Source organism: Microcaecilia unicolor, chromosome 1 (assembly GCF_901765095.1).
Source record: "Microcaecilia unicolor chromosome 1, aMicUni1.1, whole genome shotgun sequence".
NCBI classification, from domain to species: Eukaryota; Metazoa; Chordata; class Amphibia; order Gymnophiona; family Siphonopidae; genus Microcaecilia; species Microcaecilia unicolor.
This window is the reverse complement of record NC_044031.1, coordinates 62,927,465-62,943,445: the sequence shown is the minus strand read 5'-3', so window position 1 is coordinate 62,943,445 and position 15,981 is coordinate 62,927,465. Positions and strand designations below refer to the sequence as shown.

General features: G+C 42.1%; 1 protein-coding gene across 3 annotated transcripts in view; it reads left to right on the top strand.

Moving 5' to 3' along the window:
• Positions 1-15,981, top strand: part of PLCD1 (phospholipase C delta 1) — a 187,466-nt gene that overhangs the window by 146,336 nt on the left and 25,149 nt on the right. For all 3 annotated transcript variants that reach the window (XM_030197912.1, XM_030197919.1, XM_030197903.1), the window contains exons 9-11: positions 4,471-4,638; positions 5,784-5,940; positions 9,234-9,350. In XM_030197912.1, coding sequence (XP_030053772.1) covers positions 4,471-4,638; positions 5,784-5,940; positions 9,234-9,350 — 442 coding nt within the window. The remainder of the gene's footprint in view (positions 1-4,470; positions 4,639-5,783; positions 5,941-9,233; positions 9,351-15,981) is intronic.

The following is a 15,981-nucleotide window of genomic DNA, read 5'->3' as shown; positions in this document are numbered from 1 at the left end:
ATAAATCATACAATATATTATATAAACTGAAAGACACTTTTATATTAGGCTAATATCCTTAGTACTGTAGCAAGTTTTAAATTATGGAAAAACTCAAGAACACTAAGATGGAGTCGGCAGTCCAGCAGAAAGAGGGGTGCTATCCAGTCTTTTGCATTGAGTGTCACATGTATGATTATCTCCCAGTTGGTGAGATGTCCTATGTGTGTGCCTGATGCAAAGAGCTCCTAGCTCTCAGAGAACGTGTCCGTTCTCTTGAGACTAGAGTAGCAGACTTGGTGGAGCTGAGGGAGACAGAGAGGTACATAGAGGAGACCTACAGGGATTTTGTAGAGAAGTCCCACTTCCAGACTGGTAGCCCCTGTGCTACCTTGGAGGGAGGTCTCCTAGAAGGAGAGCATCACCCTGGTGAAGTAGGAAGTACTCCTGTAGCCAGGACCTGCCCACCAGGGGATGTACTATCCTCTCGCACCGAGGATATGTCTTCAAGTGTTGCCCGGGAGGGAAAGGTTAGGACAGCTGTTGTAGCTGGTGATTTGATCATTAGGCCAGTGTGCCCCCCTGCGAAATGACACCTCCCCCCCCCCCCAACGAAATGACACCCCCCCCCCGGGTGCACACCGCTGGGGGGGGGGGGGCGCGGCGCGCGCCTGTCGGCTCCGAGTTTGCTAACTTCGCTCGTTTGCTGCAGTTCCCTCTGCCCCGGAACAGGAAGTAACCTGTTCCGGGGCAGAGGGAACTGCAGAAGAGCCCCATAAGATACAAGAATCTGGGACATGTGCTCAGGAAGAGCCTATTACAGAGAACTACAAGATTATAGGGATTTGTAGTTCAAGGGCACAACCTTAAAGGTACAGGCAATGAATCTGTTACAGACAATGCTTAACATCCTTTATAATAATTTGCACCGCCAACGTTCCATGTCTGGCTGCCTGGGTTTGTAACATCTCCTAACGTCAGCCAGCCTCCAGCGTTCCTTTCCCCCTCACTGTCCCGCACTCGCATCAAGACGTAATGACGTCAGAGGGTGGAACAGTGAGAGGGAAGGGAACGCTGGAGGTGAGCTGACGTCAGGAGGGATGTTACGAATGGAACGGAAGCCAGCGCCAGCCAGCCAGAGAACGTTCAGGTGCAAATCAAGGGGAGGAGAGAATTGCGGGACATCGAGGGGAGGGAGGAAGGGAAGGGGAGGGAGGAAGGGAAGGGGAGGGCAGAGGAGAATTGATGGACATGGATTGGATGGGAGGACAGTAGAAGAGAGAATTGCGGGACATGGAGGGGAGGGGAGGGAAGAACCGCTGGACATGGAGGGGAGGGCAGGGGAGAGAGAGAAAAAAAAGCTTGCATGACAGCCTTCCTAGGGCCCGTTTCATTGTTGAGGAAGCGGGCATGGTTCCACTAATATATTCATAAAAAACAAACAGCCTGCTGCGATGCAAACAGCTCACTTTCCAGAGTGCCATGCTGTCCAGTACTCACAAAGTTTAAAGCAGAAATATTAAAATATGAAAAATATGTATTTTGCAAACCCATGTGGAGTTTGAGCAGCTCAGCATCTGTTTGTATGGTTTTCTGCCTTACTGTTGAAAACAGTCCATCTGAGTGTAATGAAAGACAGACAGTTCAAAACAATTATGTGGTCCTGTTGCAGCAATCTGCTGTGAACGATTAGTGAGTGGTTTGGAGAAAGCATAGAAAAGGCACATCTGAAGAAAGTTGCTATGTGGATCTGAAAGTTCATACTGCAACACTCTTAAAAAATGAATACCCTCATAACACATTTTCTGTGATGCAAAATATTTATATTACTTTATATTAATTTCACTTTTCCTAAAACGTGCTTGTGGCGTGATATAGACTTTTTTTTTATTTAATGTGTTCAGGATTAGTTTAAATTTTATAGATTTATTAACATCTTAATAGGTGATTTTAATATGTCAGATGTTGAGTGTGGTATCCCTATTGTGGGGTCTTTTAGAGGCAGGTAGATCCTAGATTCACTACAAGGTTAGGAATTATTCCAGCAGTTCGTAATGGAACCCACGCAGGATGGGGGTCATACTGGACTTGGTGCTTACTAATGGGGGCAGTGTTTCTGATATTATAGTAGGTGATCATCTGGCATCTAGTGATCACCAGAGGGTGTGGCTTAATATTAAGATAGGTGTGGAGAGGGTTCATTCAAAAGTGAAGGTTCTAGACTTAAAAAAAAACCCCTAACTTTGTTCAGATGGGGGATTACCTCAAGGAATTGCTGTCTGGATGGGAATTTCTTGAAGTAGGAAGGCAGTGGGCAAAACTGAAAGGAACTATTGTAAGGGCAACAAACCTTTTTTGTAAGGGAAGTAAATAAAAGTAAGAGGAAAAGGAGGCTGCTTTGGTTCTCAAAAGTAGTAGCTGAGAAGGTATGGAAAAAAGAGGTTAGCCTTTATAAACTACAAGAAGAGGTTAGCCTTTATAAACTACAAGAGATCGCAGAAAGAGGAAGACAGGCAACAATATCTGGAAAAGCTACTACTACTACTACTACTATTTAGCATTTCTATAGCGCTACAAGGCGTACGCAGCGCTGCACAAACATAGAAGAAAGACAGTCCCTGCTCAAAGAGCTTACAATCTAATAGACAAAAAATAAAGTAAGCAAATCAAATCAAATCAATTAATGTGAACGGGAAGGAAGAGAGGAGGGTAGGTGGAGGCGAGTGGTTACAAGGGTTACGAGTCAAAAGCAATGTTAAAGAGGTGGGCTTTCAGTCTAGATTTAAAGGTGGCCAAGGATGGGGCAAGACGTAGGGGCTCAGGAAGTTTATTCCAGGCGTAGGGTGCAGCAAGACAGAAGGCGTGAAGTCTGGAGTTGGCAGTAGTGGAGAAGGGAACAGATAAGAAGGATTTATCCATGGAGCGGAGTGCACGGGAAGGGGTGTAGGGAAGGACGAGTGTGGAGAGATACTGGGGAGCAGCAGAGTGAGTACATTTATAGGTTAGTAGAAGAAGTTTGAACAGGATGCGAAAACGGATAGGGAGCCAGTGAAGGGTCTTGAGGAGAGGGGTAGTATGAGTAAAGTGACCCTGACGGAAGTTGAGATGGGCAGCAGAGTTTTGAACCGACTGGAGAGGGGAGAGGTGACTAAGTGGGAGGCCAGCAAGAAGCAGATTGCAGTAGTCTAAACGAGAGGTGACAAGGGTGTGGATGAGGGTTTTGGTAGAGTGCTCGGAAAGAAAGGGGCGGATTTTACGGATGTTGTAAAGAAAGAAACGACAGGTCTTGGCAATCTGCTGGATATGAGCAGAGAAGGAGAGAGAAGAGTCAAAGATGACCCAAGGTTTCGAGCTGAGGAGACAGGGAGAATGAGAGAGCCATCAACAGAAATAGAAAACTGGTAGAGTAGTCAGGAAAGCAAAGATGCAAATGGAAGAGAAAATAGCCAGTACAGTAAAATGGGAGACAACATTTTTTTTTAGATATATTAGTGATAGGAGCAGGGGCGTATCTGGACTCCGGCGGTAGGGGGGGCCAGAGCCAGAGGGAGGGGACACATTTTAGCCCCCCCCCCCGCCGCCACCGACCCCCCCCCCCCCCGCCATTGTCAGAGCCCCCACCGCCACCAATGACTCTCTCCACCCCCCTCCCGCCGCCAACCCTCCCCTGCTGCCGTTGCTTACCTTTGCTGGCGGGGGACCCCAACCCCCGCCAGCCGCGGTCCGCTTCCACCTGCCGCTGCCTTAAAAACTACTTCTTCAGCCGGCGGGGGACCCCAAACCCCCGCCAACCGCCCCGAGGTGTTAAAATTCATCTTCAGCCTCCGTGGCCGTGCTGCTGTTGATAGGAGCTGTTGAATCCACTTCGGAGTCTGACGTCGCAGCACGTACAACGACGTCAGACTCCAAAGTGGATTCAACGGCTCCTATCAACAGCAGCACGGCCACGGAGGCCGAAGATGAATTTTAAACACCTCGGGGCGGCTGGCGGGGGTTTGGGGTCCCCCGCCGGCTGAATAAGTAGTTTTTAAGGCAGCGGCAGGTGGAAGCGGACCTCGGCTGGCGGGGGTTGGGGTCCCCCGCCAGCAAAAGTAAGCAACGGCAGCGGGGGAGGGTTGATGGCGGTAGGGGGTCCAGGGCAAAATCTGCGGGGGCCCAGGCCCCTGAGGCCCCACGCAGATATGCCCCTGGATAGGAGGAAGTGAGATTCAAAGGTGAAGGGGAGGAATATGTAGGTGCTGATAATGGTAAGGTGGAATTGCTTAACAGGAGCAGGACCACAGAAGACAAACACAAATAGAAATGGAGGGGTGGTAGTTTCTTTTCTAACCATCCTGCGCAGCAATGCAGACTTTTAGCAACCCATTTATTTATAATGTGTTCTTCAGCTAAAACATTCCTATTTTGTACAGGTGTTATCACCCATTTATAACATCTAAAAAAAACCATGAGATGTATGCTGCCCTTTTCTGTGATATTTTTTTTCACCAGGAATTAAAAGGGAAGATCCTCGTGAAAGGGAAGAAATCAAATACTTTGGAAGAAAGTCTTGCTGGACATGTTCATAAGAGCACCGAGGCAGATGATGTATCTGAGGAGGATGAAGCAGCAGATATGGAAGATGAATCTGTGAAGAATAAAGTGAAGAACAAAAGTGGGGTGAGTCAAGCACTGTGATTACCATAACTGCATAGTTGAGAAGCGCTTGAGCAGTGACTCTGTGGTGCAATTTGAATTAACATTACATATTGGATTGCTGCAATTTTGTTTTTGGATAGCATTTTTCTATTGAGTGAATTGTACTTCATTGACCCCTGACTCAGGCTTATGCTGAAACACGGCCTGTGTCGGGTTTCATAATAAAGTTCTGCTATACCTATCCTGGAGGCCCTTGGTGCTTTCTTGCTGTTACTATCTACTGTGTACTTTGGGCTTCCTCTCCTTTTGTTGACCTACAATTTTGAACATAATCCTTAAAATTTCATGCCACTAGGGTCTGTAATTACCTGGTTTCCCATTTTTTTTGTTACATTTGTACCCCACGCTTTCCCACTCATGGCAGGCTCAATGCGGCTTACACATACAGGTACTTTATTTGTACCTGGGGCAATGGAGAGTTAAGTGACTTGCCCAGAGTCCAGGGGCGTAGCCAGACACCCAATTTTGGGTGGGCCTGGGTCCAAGATGGGTGGGCAGAACTCCGCCCTGTCCTACAAGTGATTTGGTCTCTCCCTCTCTTGCCTGCATGCCATATGGTCTCTCAAACATCCCCCTCCCCCCATACCTTTTAAATAGCAGATTTTCACTGGCAGGAAGCAGCAAATAATACACACTGCTCATGTTGGCTCCACAGCCTTCCCTCTGATGCACCTTCCTGTTTCTGCATAGGCAGGAATACATCAGAGGGAAGGCTGGTATGCAGGAAGGATAGGAATTTTCGGCTGGTGGGGCTTGGGAATCCCTGCCAGACACTTCATAGGTGTGCTGCTACTGGGTGGGCCTGAGCCCAAATTAGGTGGTCCTGGGCCCACCCAGGCCCACCCTTGGCTATGCCACTGCCAGAGTCACAAGGAGCTGCCCGTGCCTGAAGTGGGAATCAAACTCAGTTCCCCAGGACCAGAGTCCACCACCCTAACCACTAGGCTACTCCTCCGTTGTTGATTCAGTTTTTCCTTTGATGGTTGTTGGAGTTGTTTCCTGTATCACATTCATTATGGGATTCTTGTTAGAGCCTGATGACTGATATTTACCTGGGAAATGCATTTTGTTTTTGTTCTGCTGATTTTAAACTTCCTTTTGTCTAGAGTTCCAAAGTGAAGCTGGCGAAGGAGCTGTCTGACATAGTTATTTATTGCAAGAGTGTACACTTCCAGGACTTCAACTATGCTCAGAACCACCAAGCATTTTATGAGATGTCATCATTTACTGAAGGCAAAGCACTAAAGCTTGCCCAAGAGTCAGGCATGTATTCAGAACATTTTCTGCTTTGGAAATATTGCTTTGCTTTCTAGATATCGCGTGAAAAATATCTCAGAATCTGGTTGACCATTAGGTATTTAATCAAGCAAATAATTAAACCTCAATAAGTTCATATTATAGGACACCAATGATCAACTTTACTAGATAGTAACACATCATGGGATCTTTCAGGAGGGGTTTCATTCATTGGATAGCTAGTTTAAAAATCCATCTATAGGGTGAGACCAAAAAAAGTAACCCCCTACAGTTTTTTGCAGTTTTCTCAGCAACCATCTTGAATTTCAGTGAGAAATTTTACATACTTATTTAGTCATCATACTTACATATTACTATTAAACAACATTTAATTATCTTAAGCTATGTTGATATTACTGTCAATTTAGCCTTACTACCTAGCGATTTTTGCACGTTAAAAATGCTTGCGCTAAAACACAGTAAAATTATATCCTTCAAATGATACAGTTAACAATGCGTCAGAATTTTGTAGTCACTGTGAATGCTCAAAGTGTTCACCACCCGCTTTAGCACAGGCCTTCAGTCACTTTAGGAAGTTCTTAACAGCCTTGTCGATGGGTCCCTGTGGCAGGATGTCCTAGATCATCTGCAGCATTTCCTTAAGTTCGGTGTTCCAATCCAAAATGCTTTTAAAAAGAAATTATTTGTAAATGATCATATTCAGTGCTTTTTTTTTTTTTTTTTTTAGAAAAAAAGGTGCCGGAAATCATTATGGGCGGGGTCACCACATATGGCTCCACCCCTATGATAGCCACACCCCTTATACCAGCCATGGCGCATATAAACAGACAGTATAGCAAAGAGAGGGAACAAAGTACAAACAAAAGTCCAAACAGCAAAACAAAAGTACCAGGAGCCTTCAAAGAAAAGGAATAAGAGCTTTAATCAAATGTTTCGATGAAACAATCCTAGAGTGGTCCACTCTTGGATTGTTTCATCGAAACATTTGATTAAAGCTCTTATTTCTTTTATTGAAGGCTCCTGGTACTTTTTGTTTTGCTGTTTTGCATATAAGCAGACATCACTGAAAATATTATACTAGTATAGGAGAAAAAAATAACGTGATTTTTTTTTATTTTAATTATTCTTTATTGAATTTATATTATACACTTAATCAGAGATAATATGGCAATTGTAATAAATCATACCAAGAAAAATCCTTATGAACCTAAGTCATAGTTCTATCGACCTTTAAATTTAAGAATTGGAAATTAAGGATCCAAGAAAAGAAGTATTTAAATTAGTACAACTATATATAACGGGATGCGCTCATGACCTAATCTCTTTTCCCAATCTATCTTAAACAGTGTGCATTCTGTTACTCAACTACTACATTCATATTCGTTCCTTCCTTCGAAATCAAAAATTCTTCTAGTTGCTTAGGATCAAAAAATTGAAAATTCTTAGACTGAAAAAATATACGACACAAACAAGGAAATTTAAGTACAAAATTGGCCCCTAGGGCTATAGTTCTCTGACGCAGCGCAAAAAAGGGCCTTACGCCTTTCCTGTGTTTCTCTTGCTAAATCAGGATATATTCTAATTTTAGATCCTAAGAACATTTAATCTAAATTTCTAAAGAAAGTCTCAGAACAGCGTCTCTATCCATTTCCAGAGCAAACGTCGCCATCAGTGGTTCTTTGGGTAATAACTTCCAGCGAAGATTCCAAGAAAGATGTTAAATTCATACTATCCCCCGTGTGTGGTTGAGAAGTCGCATTATCCAATTTAGTTTTACCCTGAAAATATTGTACTCGCACAATAGGAGGTAGCAAGTCTCTTGACATTCACAAGACCTCAACTAAATATTTTTTAAACATTTCTATTGGTGAAATCAACGATGATCTTGGAAAATTAGTCAATCTCAAATTACATCTCCTCAATTGATTTTCCAGATATTCCATTTTCCAAGATGAAAAATTCCTTTCTTTAATTAAGACTTGACTCAAGGTCTCTAATTTACTTCAACTTTCCTCAATTCGTATCACCTCAGAAGACTGACGGGTGTTTATTTGTTCCTGGATTAGGACTGCTTCAAAGTTTTAATTTCCAAAGTATTTTTCAAAATTAATGTTTGTAAGGAAATACAGCAGCCAGACTCATCTTCGTAAAACCAAAATACGAAAGTGCAAAACCCCTACGGGAGAAACTACACTGGCTACCACTCAAGGAACGCATCACTTTCAAAGTATGCACTTTAGTCCATAAAATCATTCACGGGGAAGCCCCTGCATACATGTCTGATTTAATAGACCTACCACCCAGAAACGCAAAAAGATCCTCCCGAACCTTCCTCAATCTCCATTTCCCCAAGTGCAAAGGAATAAAATACAAAGCAATGCACGGATCGACCTTCGCATACAAGAGCACACAAGTCTGGAATACACTACCACGCAATCTGAAAACGATCTATAAACTGACCGACTTCCGCAAACTACTGAAAACCTATCTGTTTGAGAAAATCTACGGCAAGAATCAAAACACATGAAGTCCATACAAAACAATAGATACGCACCAAAACACTCCATCCTGAAGTCTCTTCTCCCGTATCCTCACCACCCTTAAAACCCTACCCAAAAATAAGAATGTTAAACCTTGATGTTACCTCGATATTATTTGTCCCCCTCTCGACCCACCATTGTTATCTTCTGATGTTCTATTCCCAAATGAGATCCTGTATTTACTCTGTTTCTATAACTCATCACAATGTAATCCATAATCGTACTGTAACCAATTGTACTTCCATCATTCTCAAAGTATTGTAAGCCACACTGAGCCCGCAAATAGGTGGGAAAATGTGGGATACAAATGCGAATAAATAAATAAATAAATAAATAAAAATAAGTTAGGTCCCAGAGTGACTCCAACGTCACTACAGCTGGTTTACTCATTAAACCCACTGAAACATTAGTAGCTTTGTAATGTTTTTACCGTTCATTGCATAATGTACACAATTTGATTGTTTATCACTTTTTAATTCTGTATGTCTACAAGCTATGTGAGTTTTATTTTGTTTGATCTTTGTTTTAATTTTTAGACTCCTGATGCAGGCCTTCTGGCCGAAACACAACGTTGTGTTGAGTCATTTTCATTACCAATAAAGACTGTTTTACTTAAAGATCTTTTGTGGTCCTGTCTGTGGAAACCCTGGTTTTCATTCCCACTCTCCTCCTTGCCTAGAGAACTTCCCATTGTATTTTCTGCAGTGATTGTGATGTCAATTGTGCATTTACTGAGCCTGTTTCATTCCATTTTTGTAGGATCCAAGTTTATTTGTCACAATGTCGTCCATCTAAGCCGAATCTACCCAGCAGGCTGGAGAACAGATTCTTCTAACTACAATCCACTGGACATGTGGAATGTGGGCTGTCAGATAGGTAGGAAAAAGCACAATTTACCTTGGCTCTTAGTCAAGATTACTAGACCCAAAGGAGCCCTTTTTCGAAAGCACTTATGCAGTGGGCACATGTTGCATGTTTTATTTTTAAAATTAGCAGCATTTAAATGTAGAGTGGGACTTTTATCAAACCTTTTCGCAGTGTAAAATTCTCTTATAAAATTACATCACACCTAAACGTATGTGTGCCCAGGGCAGAAGTTTGGTTGGTCACAAATAATGCTTTTATTTAAAAAAACATATGCATAAGGGGGGAAATTCTATATATGGTGCCTTAAAAATCGGTGCCACAAAACCACGCAGTTAGAGTGATTCTACAAAGTACACCTAAAGTTAGGCATAGTTTATAGAATATGCTCAAGTGCAGTTCTTGCACCTAAAATTGTGCGTGCAATTTGGCTGTGCTTCCAAATTAGTGCGCACAAATTAAGGCGCCATATATAGAATTGGGGGGAAGTACACACTAACATCGACATCTGCTCTCGAGTAAGTGTACTCTGTGAACCTTCAATCTAGGTGCAATTTCTACAGAATTTGTGCTAGTGTTTTATAGACTCACAGGCAACTTCCTGTCTAATTAAGACAGGTACTCTATTATAAAATATCTCTAATAATATTTGGCCATATTAGTTTTCAACAGTGCTTTCAGGTGATACTAAATCCAGTCTACAATTTTGATTATATTTGATTATGTGATTTTTGTAATCATTTTATTCCGTTTTGTTACATTTTGTGCTCCATTTGACCTTCTTATATATGTACCTCACACTGAGCTACATTTTAGGATGCAGGATTCTTTAGATATGTTGGACTACATTCTATATATCATGCCTAAAACATCGGCGCCAAAATGAAATTCTCCTAAATGTGTTCTATAAAGTATGTGTTAATTAATTAATTAGGGTTCATTTACTGCCTTGTTGAAGGAATTCACTCAGGGCGGTGTACAGCAAGAATAAGTCAAACATAAGCAATACACAATTACAGCAGTAAAAATATTCAAGCTACAATACAAATTATGGCATAGTATGCTACATTACAATCTAGCTTATATTCGAAAGGGAAAGACACCCATCTTCTGACACAAATCAGGAGATGGGCGTCCTTTTCCCGAGGTCGCCCAAATCAGCATAATCGAAAGCCGATTTTTTACATCCTCAACTGCTTTCCGTCGTGGGGACAACCAAAGTTCAAGGGGGCGTGTCGGCAGTGTACCGAAGGCGGGATGGGGCGTGGTTAAGAGATGGGCGTCCTCGGCTGATAATGGAAAAAAGAAGGGCGTCCCTCACGAGCAATTGGTCGACTTTACTTGGTCCCTTTTTTTCACGACCAAGCCTCGAAAAGGTGCCCGAACTGACCAGATGACCCCTTACTCCCCTTACTCCCCCAGTGGTCACCAACCCCCTCCCACCCTAAAAAAAAAATTAAAAAACATTTTTTCCAGCCTGTATGCCAGCCTCAAATGTCATACCCAGCTCCATGACAGCAGTATGCAGGTCCCTGGAGCAGTTTTTAGTGGGTGCAGTGCACTTCAGGCAGGCGGACCCAGGCCCACCCCCCCACCTCTTACACTTGTGGTGGTAAATGTGAGCCCTCCAAAACCCACCCGAAACCCACTGTACCCACATGTAGGTGCCCCCTTTCACCCATAAGGGCTATGGTAGTGGTGTATAGTTGTGGGGAGTGGGTTTGGGGGGCTCAGCACCCAAGATAAGGGAGCTATGCACCTGGGAGCAATTTGTGAAGTCCACTGCAGTGCCCCTTAGGGTGCCCGGTTGGTGTCCTGGCATGTGAGGAGGACCAGTGCACTACGAATGCTGGCTCCTTCCACGACCAAATGGCTTGGATTTGGTCATTTCTGAGATGGGCGTCCTCGGTTTCCATTATGGCCGAAAACCGGGGACAACCATCTCTAAGGTCGACCATCTCAACATTTAGGTCGACCATCTCTAAGGTCGACTTAAATGTTGAGATTTGGGCATCCCCGACCGTATTATCGAAATGAAAGAGGGACGCCCATCTTGTTTCGATAATATGGGTTTCCCTGCCCCTTCGCCGGAACGTCCTTACAGATGGACGCTCTTAGAGATGGTCGTCCCCGTTCGATTATGCCCCTCAATGTCAACACAATACACAATAAAACATTTTAATAGACAGCCTAGGGTATAAGTAAAGATGGAACATATAGATATGTAACACAGAGTAACAGGAGCAAAAAAAATAAGGGACCATTTTAAAGATAGTTGCTTGAACATTATCTTAGCTAGGGTAGGAGTGGATAAACATTAATTTAGGTGTACTTTATAGAATAAGCCTAAATTTCTGCTTGGTATATAGAATACACCAAGTGCTGCTTTGTGCGAGTAAATTTGGTCACGAGCAATTACACCAAGTAAATCTTCATGTAAATCCTGATACCTAAATTACGTGTGGATTGGGTGTATTCTGTAACAACGTGCATAGATTTTAGAAACACCCATGACCCTCCCATTCCACATGGAAATAAACAAAGCAGATCAGTAAGCAGTCCAAAGTGGTCTTTATTGCAGAATCTCAATCAAATGCCCGACACAGGCCGTGTTTCACCCAAAGAAGGCTGCGTCAGGGGCTATAAAATAATGAGCAAATAAAAATTATACAATCAAATAGCAAACAATATAAAATAATACATATGAGTAACAGCAATAAAATATAATACAAAATAAATAAACAAATAATGAAGTAAAAAATAAATGAATAAAATAGATAAAAACCATGATCTGAACATATTACTATGCATAAGTAGGTAATGTGAGATGCTAATACATGGGAGGGGTAAGAAAGGTCGTGAAATATAATATGTTATATGTAATAAAACAAGGATCTAAAATAGTACATCAAATAGGACACATACCTATATATAAAACTTGAGCACCAAATCAATTGTAAGTTGTATAACATAAACAACTATAAATAGCTAAAAAGAAAAAAGAAAATATACAAGATAAAACCTAATCTGTAAAAATGGAAAAAGAAGAAAGAAAGGCACTCACTTGGCCATCCAAAGCAAATAGTATCAAGGAAAAAACCCAGCTCAAGCTATACTTCAAAATGGAGGCTGTAAATGACAGAATATTACTCATTAGTGATAATAGGCTATAATGTTCACAAAAAAACATTTAAAAAGTCCAAATGTGGTGCAGAACAGAAAGCCGCAAAAGAATGGTGTTTTAAACCGTGGAATGTGCCGATGAGTCATCTGTTAATGGGCATACCAGATAAGAACTGTGAAATCTTTACTAAAAATCTCAAAAACTGCCGGTATGTGAAGGGCTGATTTAAACGTATAAACCCAGTAAAAATTGTGGAACAACATCAGACAGGAAACAGACTGGCAAGGGAGACAAAGTACAACTACAGAACAGAGCGCTGTAAACAACAGCAAGGGAAGCGAAGTACAACTTCAAAACTTAGCGCCGAAAATAACGGTGATAAAAAAACGTAACATCGACAGTGGAAAACTATCTTTTTAATAGAGTATAAGAATGATGACTAATCAGTAAGATGATATACCGCTTATGTAAAAAGACAGTAAAGGTTTCATAATGGGCCACATCCACTTTTCAACTATGTGACTTAGAATCTACACACAGCACGTTACAGAATACGCTTAGATAGTTCTGCGTGTAAATTCTAATTAATGCCAATTAGTGCTGATAATTGGTTGTTAACATCTAATTAAGAATGCTGATTAGCTTGTTAACCAGTTAGCTTATGCGCATTGTTATGGAATACACTTCGATTTCCACTTGATATATAAAATCCCAGGGATTGTGTATTACAGACGTCTGTATAGTTAAACAAGCATGTCCTAGTTCTTACTCATGGGAATGGCTTTGCAGAGAAAATAGGAGAGGTTGGGGAGTACTTATTATATTTAAAACATAGTTAGGTTTGAAAAAATGTCAGGTTGCAGAGAACTTGTTATTTGAATCGTTAGCACTAAAAAACTCAAGAATTGGCTATTTGTTTAGTATATTATCCAACTTGCTTGTTGCAAGCAGCTTTCCTTAAAATTTTCTAAGATATGTTTGTTACGTGATTTTAATTTACATTTTAGGCCTGGTTCTAAGGATTTTAATGATAGTGTTTTTAATCATGTTTTTACTGCTTTAAATTTGGTTCAGATTGTTAATGTAGCAACTCATAATGTAGGAAATGTTTTAGATTTGATTTTCATGTCTAAAGGGATGGCCAGACTTATGTCAGGCTGTGAAGTTTTGGCAGTTCCTTGGTCTGATCATTCCGTTATCAAATTTTGTTACCCGGTAATTGAGGATAGGGGTCCTTTGCAAATGTCTACTACTATAAAGATTAGATCTAAAATGAATACATCAGTACTTTCAGACAGTGTGGAGGAGTGGCCTAGTGGTTAGGGTGGTGGACTTTGGTCCTGGGGAACTGAGGAACTGAGTTCGATTCCCACTTCAGGCACAGGCAGCTCCTTGTGACTCTGGGCAAGTCACTTAACCCTCCATTGCCCCAGGTAAGCCGCATTGAGCCTGCCATGAGTGGGAAAGCGCAGGGTACAAATGTAACAAAAATAAAATAGATACTATTGGAGATTCTACATGGAATGTTGCTACTATTGTTGAAGATTCTACATGGAATGTTGCTATTCCACTAGCAACATTCCATATAGAAGGCTGCGCAGGCTTCTGTTTCTGTGAGTCTGACGTCCTGCACGTATGTGCAGGACGTCAGACTCACAGAAGCAGAAGCCTGCGTGGCCACATTGGTGATCTGCAAGGGCCGACTTCTACATGGAATATTGCTAGTTGAATAGAATCTCAAACAGCACCAACAGTGGAGGAGTGGCCTAGTGGTTAGGGTGGTGGACTTTGGTCCTGGGGAGAGGAACTGAGTTGGATTCCCACTTCAGGCACAGGCAGCTCCTTGTGACTCTGGGCAAGTCACTTAACCCTCCATTGCCCCATGTAAGCCGCATTGAGCCTGCCATGAGTGGGAAAGCGCGGGGTACAAATGTAACAAAAAATAAAAAAAACCTCCTTAGTGGAGATCACATAAGAGATTACTGCATCTCAGGCAATTGATCCATGGAATAGTGCTTTGGGGTATATGTTGGATGAGGTTGCACCTTAAAAAGAGAGGTGGTGAGAGGGGATGAGAATGTTAGGCCCTGGGAGAAAGAAACACATAGGAATATGAGAAGAGAGGTTAGATGGGTAGAAAGAAATGGAGGAAGTCTAGAAGTGAGACTATTAAACAGCTGTTTCAGGTGAAATTGGAGGAATATAGACAGTCCATGAATCAAGCTACAGATGTTTATTTTCAGCAGAACATTAGAGGGGCACTTAATAGACCTAAAGATATTTAGTGTTGTTAGATCATTAACTTGAGAAACAAATGTGAATATCAGTAGTGGTTCTATTACTCCAGATTGTTTTGTGAGTTTCTTTGTGGGGAAAGCCGAGAAGTGAGCTTCAACATTTACTTCTGATTTAACTGAGAAATGTTGTTTAACCACAGGGGACTGTAGCAGAAGTTTGATCTATTGTTAAAAATCTTAAACCAACTAATTCTTCAGGGATAAATGTTCTCTGGTGGTGTTCACAGAAGGGAGTTTGGGCAGAGTTATTGCGACTGTATTGGTCTTTGAATACAGGGGAAGTTCCAGATGTTCTAAAGATTTCCACTGTTAGACCTCTCTTGAAGAAAGTTTTGTTAGATCCATCTATGCTGAGCAATTTTAAACCGGTGTTCTCTTTGCCTATGATGGCACAAATTTTGGAGAACATGGTTTTAAAGCAGTTGGAAAGTTATATGGATATTGCAAAAATTCTGGATCCCTATCAGTATGGATTCTGTAGGGTTCATAGAACTGAATCCCTACTGATTTCTACTTTGGATGTTTTGAGACAGGGTCTTGACCATTCTTCCAGGTATTTTCTGGTTAGGCTAGATTTATCCACAGCCATTGATAAGTGAATTTTGGTATCTTATTGCAGAGATTGAGGGCATGTGGTATTGCAGGGAATGTTCTTAATTGGTTTGAGTCTTTTTTGAGTAATTGAAAATTAGAGGTAAGATTTGGTGATCAATTTTCACAAAAATGGAATTTAGTGACAGGGGTTCCACTGCACCCACTAAAACTGTTCCAGGGACCTGCATACTGCTGTCATGGAGCTGGGTATGACATTTGAGGCTGGCATAGAGGCTGGCAAAAAATATTTAAAAAGTTTTTTTTAGGGTGGGAGGGGGTTGGTGACTACTGGGGGAGTAAGAGGAGGTTATCCCCGATTTCCTCCGTGGTCATCTGGTCAGTTTGGGCACCTTTTTGAGGCTTGGTCATAACAAAAAATGGACCAAGTAAAGTCGCCCAAATGCTCATCAGGGACGCCCTTCTTTTTTCCATTATCGGTTGAGGACGCCCATTTATTAAGCACACCCCATTCCACCTTCACTAGGCTTCCGACACGACCCTGTGAACTGTGGTCATCCCCGCGACGGAAAGCAGTTGAGGATGCCCAAAATCAGCTTTCAATTATCAATTTGGGCGACCCTGGGAGAATGACGCCCATCTCCCGATTTGTGTCGAAAGATGGGCGCCT